The 6012-nt window shown below is 45.8% G+C and overlaps 1 protein-coding gene across 2 annotated transcripts in view; it reads right to left on the reverse strand.

Moving 5' to 3' along the window:
- The window catches only part of HYDIN (HYDIN, axonemal central pair apparatus protein), a 533466-nt gene that overhangs the window by 296272 nt on the left and 231182 nt on the right, over positions 1–6012 (reverse strand). For both annotated transcript variants that reach the window (XM_019505831.1, XM_019505830.1), the window contains exon 17: positions 2976–3128. In XM_019505831.1, coding sequence (XP_019361376.1) covers positions 2976–3128 — 153 coding nt within the window. The remainder of the gene's footprint in view (positions 1–2975; positions 3129–6012) is intronic.

Below are 6012 nucleotides of genomic sequence, written 5' to 3' on the forward strand. Positions count from 1 at the left end.
TGTATCTCCTGTAACCTAGTTGTGTTCCCCTCCTCACCCCCATCCCTCTATTGTTAGTCCCTCGCTCAGGCGATCTGTATTTCCCTACCAGCTTTGTCATCTTTTTTGGATTCACAATCCTAAACATCTACTAATAAACGCCAAGTTCCTCTTAGAGGTTCTAGGACAGTCTTGATACAAAGAATCATAGAGCTCAAACATGAGGGCTGTGCATTAGCAAAGCATGCCATCCATGCAGGGCAAAAAGACCATTGCTAATCACCCAATTTTATTGCTCTTATTGATTCTTCACAATAGCTGTAGGGATTGCTATGAATTGGACCTTATAAATCAGGGCAGCAAGTCACTGGAGAGCTTGACGCAGGAGCACTGTGAGCCCAGCCAGCACTAGCTTTAGAATCTGGCACCTGGTTTTGACCCATGTTTCTACAGATAGCAAAAAGGCGACATGGGTAATAACACAGAAAATGAACTGCTTAGAGGGCTGTCAATCCCTAACCAGTTATAGGAACCTGGAAGAGACAGGTAAAAGCCAGAAAGTGCAGAGGATGGAGACTCTGGAACTGAATTTCCCCTCCTTTAACCCTTTTAAACATGCTTGATGAGGCTTTAGTTTTGCACATGGTGTGGACAGACAAAACACATCAATGTAATCAGCATACTACCCATTTAACAAAGTAGCAGACAGATGGAAGACATCTCTAAACTGAGGTAACTTTACCCAGTCCAGAGAAGAATTAGCCCTGAAAGAATCAGGTGTTATTCTTTACTGATACAAGGTCAGGTTTCAGCTGTCTGATCCAATCCTAGGGTAACCTAGCTCACCACATACAATTGAAACCGTGTAGTAGCACATACCACTTCAGGGCAGCTGCACAATCCATTCCTGATCCTGGTATATTTTTACATTAGATTGAAATATTAATGTAATTATTTTAGAGTATATGAATGTCTGCCCAAACCCAGTTGGATATAACTGCACAGATAGTGTCTGGGTCTAGTTAGGCTCTATCAAACTCCTCAGGCCACATCTAGTCTGGACTTGGGACTCTTCAGTCTGGAGAAGAGAGGGCTCAGGGGGGACTTGGTGGTAGCCTGCAACTTCATAGGAGGGGTACATCAGGACCTGGGAGAGCATCTGTTCACCAGAGCTCCCCAAGGGATAACAAGGTCTAATGCCCATAAACTCCAGGAAGGCCAATTTAGGCTGGATATTAGAAAAAAGTTCTTTATGGTGTGTGTGTCCAGGGTCTGAAACAAACTCTCCCCCAGAGGTGGTGCAACCACCTACTTTGGATTCCTTCAAAAAACAGCTGGATTTATTTCTTGCTGGGGTCACTTGATCCCAGCTGATTTCCTGCCTATGGTGGGGTGGGGGCTGGACCTGATGATCTCATGAGGTCCCTTCCAGCCCCTAATGTCTATGAAATCTAATCTTGCCTTTGGCTTCCCAAGCAGCTGCCAATCTACTATCCTGCATTTGCCGAGGAGATACATGAATAGCACAGACAGTGTCCTATTCATGGGAGGAATGGCTGGTCCTTCAGTACTCAGCCATGAACATCTTTGGTTATCATCTGGGGTCTGAAATATGAGGAAGTTCCAGAAATATATTTCCTCTGACAATCAGCAATGATAAAATATGTCTCATCAACAGAAGTGATGAAGAAAAAACTTTGAGTGACACTGGGAGATAGGAAAGAAATAGGAACGTACTATGTAATAACTTGTCCCTGGAGTCAAAGTGAATATTAACATCCAATGACCACAGGGGAACAAATCTCGAACACCATGTGATCCCATGCTGGCTGGGTCATACCTACTCCTGACAGGCACTTGACTCTAGGCCATGGCAATACCTGCACAGGCTGTCAGGCCAATAAGTTCCTAATCAATGTGACTGTCTTTTTCTGATGATATTGCCCGAAGACATGGAGATACTGTGGGATACTAGATTCACAGAAGTTAGGGGCTGGAAGGGACCTCACAAGATCATCAGGTCCAGCTCGCCTGCTCTAAGGCAGGAAAGACTACTGAGGTCAGATGATCCCAGTGAGGTGTGCATCCAGTTGTCTTTTGAAGATCTCCAGGGAAGGTGACGGTACCATCTCTGGGGGGAGCCTGTTCCAGACTCTGGACACATAAGGAAAAACTGCTTTATGGCTCATGTCTAATTTGAAGCCATCTTCTATCAGGTTATAACCATTATTCCTAGTCTTCCCCTGGGGTGCCTTGGTGAACAGATGTTCTCCTAGCCCCAAATGTATACTTAGCTGCCACTAAGTCTTCTCTTCTCCAGGCTGAACAGTCCCATGTCCTTCAGCCTCTCCTTGTATAACCTCTAATCATTTGTGTGGCCCTCCTTTGGGCCACTACAAAATACACAGATCCTGTATCAAGTTCTTCGTTGTTCACTGTTTTTATAGTTTAATGTTTAAACACAAAGTAGCTTCTATTCAGTGACCCAGATGACAAGACCCTCAGTACATGTAGAATCAGTATACACCCAGCTCATCTTCCCATCATTAATATGTGGCAGGCCTTTCATGTCCCATGTAGCTAAAGCTTTGTGAGCAAAGTTGGAGCACAAGCCAGAAGTCATGTGTATGGCCCCAACGAGAGAATCTATGTGGACAACGTTTTTAGGAACAAAGAGATAAGATGTCCTCTGACTCCATCATATAGGTACATACACACACGTAGCACAGCTAAACTCCCTGAGCTACATCAAAAGCATGATTGTAAAGATGGGCAATGGCCCAATTCTGCTCTTACATCCTCTGTGACATTAATGGGGGTTGCCCAGGTACAAGAGAGAGCAGAACAAGAGCCATTTTCTTGGTGTATAGTCATGCACATTTTGTTTTCACTGAGATAATTTTGAGAGTACACATATAAAATCGGGTCACAGGCTGTCACAATCAAAACATTCCAAGTCACATTTTCATTTCAAAATAGTCCTACAGCACACTTACCATCTGTGCCCCAAACCGTGCAGGAATAACAGTCTGATTAGAGAGGTGGAGTGTCCTGGAAATATCCTTTAAAACCTGGATGTTGCCAAAATCTATCTGAGCGGGATACACATAGATAACTGGGCCTTCTCCAGTACTCACTAAATGGATCTTCTGTTCCAGGAAACAGGGAGAAACAAAAATATGAAAGGTTGAAACGGAATATTTTATTCACATTACATTTCTTGACTGTAGCTGTGTTTGCAGTCCCTCAACACAACAGATTGACAGGGAAAGACAGAAACAGACCTAGAATTTTAAGTGATCTTAATGTGAAGGTCAGATTAGTAACAGCTGAAGACAAGGAAATCTATTGCCCTATATTTGCCTTACTCCACCATACCATCCACTTTTGTCCTCCAGATTCTCTTCTCCACCTATTTGCCTCTTTCTTCTCTTTCTCTAGCCCATTTCCACCCATTCTTATTGCTCCCCCATATTCTCCCAATACTTCCCTATAACTTAGCTTTTCACTTGTACAGCATTTGTGTAATTTAGGAGTAACTCAGTTGAAGTTGATGGTTACACTAGTGTAAGCAAGGACTTTAAGTTCTCTGCTGTAGAAAATCATGTCTCCTATTGGTCTCTGAAGTGTGCAAAAGCATGAGAAATTTAAATGGTACCACCTAACTTGTAGATTGCTCGTCTGAAAATCTGTTGTCCTGAAAATCTCAACATTGGTGTAACCAGGTTTGTGCTCCAGGGGTGGCTGTGAAGCCCCCTCATGGCCATGAGACCCTTCTCCAGCTCTATAGTGCCTTCCCCTTCTTACTTTCCTGCCATGCCTTGATGTAATTGATTGGAAGGGAGGCTGCCTAATGGGTCCTAGAGCAGGCCCCAGATGCCAGCTAGTCCTTCCTGGCTCCTGTTGGTCTCTACCCTGCCCTTGTTAGGTGGGTCCCGATGGCCTGTCAGTGCCCACCCCCAGGGTACCTGTTAGCCTGAAGGGCAAATCATGGCCTCCAACTAGAGGTCATGGTCACCTACAACCATGACCATGCCTCACAGGTGTTGTCACTTAATAATTCTGGTGGGTACTGAACCCCAGTCTGATACCAGGACACCTCAGACCTTTACACCTTGATCAGAGCTTCACCCTTCCCAGCCTCAGCCCCTTTTCTCTCGCTGGTTTCCTTAACTTATGCCCACTGTGCCCAGCCTGGCTTCTGGATTCCAGCCCTTGACTGCCTAATTTGGCTTTGTCTTTGCCCTGTCCTGGGAAATACACTTGCTGAGCCTGCTTGTGTTCCTGGTCCCCTGACCCTTGTCTCTGTCCTTTCGTGCACAGGACCCCCTGGCACTGGCTCTGCTCTTCCTGGGCACTAGGTCCCCTGGCCATTGTCCGGCTCCTGCCCAAGTTGGGCTTCAGCCTTTCTCACTTTCTGTCTCTAGGCTCCAACTGCCCCCTCAGGCCTCAGATATGCCCTGAATGAAGGCCCCTAGCAAGGCCCTAAACATTGACATGACCCAAGGACCTTGCTGTAGATAAAACCACCATGTGCCCCTCAGATGCCTGGCTGTGGCCCCCACACACTCCCCTTTCAGCAACGCCCACTGGTTGAAACTGGCTACAACACAAACTAAACCCGTTCTTGGTTTGAACATAAACAATGGCCACCTGCCTGCAAAACAAGGCCTCCCCTGGGTAGTATCCCTCTGTAGGGCAATAGCATTCTGCTTGCCTTCTTCAGGATAGCCCCAGTGACAGCTAAGAGCCCTCCTGCATTGCTCCTGCTCTGGAGCTCTTGCCTGGAGGGCCAGACTGCCTCTTCTGACTCAGGGCCTATGTTTATACATCTCCTTGGCCTGGCCTCCTTTTGGTCAGGGGACTCCCTGAGCTGTTGCAGGTGTTTCCTGATTTAACTTGCTGGCTCAACCCTAGGGTGACTTACTGCTTCTGGCCTCTGCTATACTGATACCTTGTCTCCCCTGCAGGGCTATAGCCCAGCATGCTACTGTAGCACAGCTGGTTAGGCAGTATTTGTAGCAGGTAAATCCCTGATTCCTGACAGCTCATAATGAGCAGGTTTCCCTGCCTGAGGCTTTTCATGCTGCTCTTTCACCCAAGTGTAACAGGAGCCTTCTGCTCTTTGTTACACTTGGGTCAGACCAGTAGAACAGAGAGGTTGAGTGAAATGGTGGTACATATTCCAAGTCATCTTCCCAGTGAATGAAAGGCAACTAATTATATCAATAGTCTTCTTGCACTAGGCTAGTGTTCATGGGCTCAAAATATCCTCTTCCTAAATTAGAATAAAATTTTAAAAAGCCCAACTGCAGCCAAGATGCTGTGAAAATCAGAAAGCAAACAATATTCCTTAAACTCTAAGAGACAAGGGGCAGGATCCAGTTTCACTTTATGCACCCAAATAACACTAACTTTGGCACCCCTGCCCAGATTGCAATGCTATTCCACATGCAGTGTCAGTGTCAGTGCTCAAGCAGCTATTGAGCACAAGCAGTAGCCTGCACTCTGGCACTACAGGTACATGACCCTATACATACACATACCTCAGTGAGTACAAGCCCTGAAATTGTTTGCAGACACAAATGCATGGCTAAGTGTTAGATGCCAGAGAAGCAGAGTGCACCATCCATGTTTTATCCCAATAGCCGAGAAGTTAGGGCACTCATCCAGGAACTGGGAGGCCTGGTTTAAACGCAGCCAGAACTTACATGTTTCCTACTTCCCAGCACCGTGTTCTAACCACTCTGCCATAGGTAAGGCATTATCCACTAGGGCTGTGTGAAATTTCACTGGCAGTTTCATTTCAACGCTCTTTTGACTCGTGTCAAGTTCAAAACAGCAAAATCAAAATGAAACACAAAGCTTCGAAACAAAACAAGGCAAGTTGAAACATTCAGAAAATTTCAAAATGTTTTGAGTTTTGAAGCTCAAGCTGGGTTTGCCTGCATGGAAACAGAAACTAAAGTAAGGGAGGGAGGAGAGGTGGGGAGTGAAGGACTGCTCTCATTATTGACTGTGTAGCTGGCCAGT

Source organism: Gavialis gangeticus, unplaced genomic scaffold (genome assembly GCF_001723915.1).
Source record: "Gavialis gangeticus isolate Ggan-Ray unplaced genomic scaffold, GavGan_comp1, whole genome shotgun sequence".
Classification (NCBI taxonomy): Eukaryota; Metazoa; Chordata; order Crocodylia; family Gavialidae; genus Gavialis; species Gavialis gangeticus.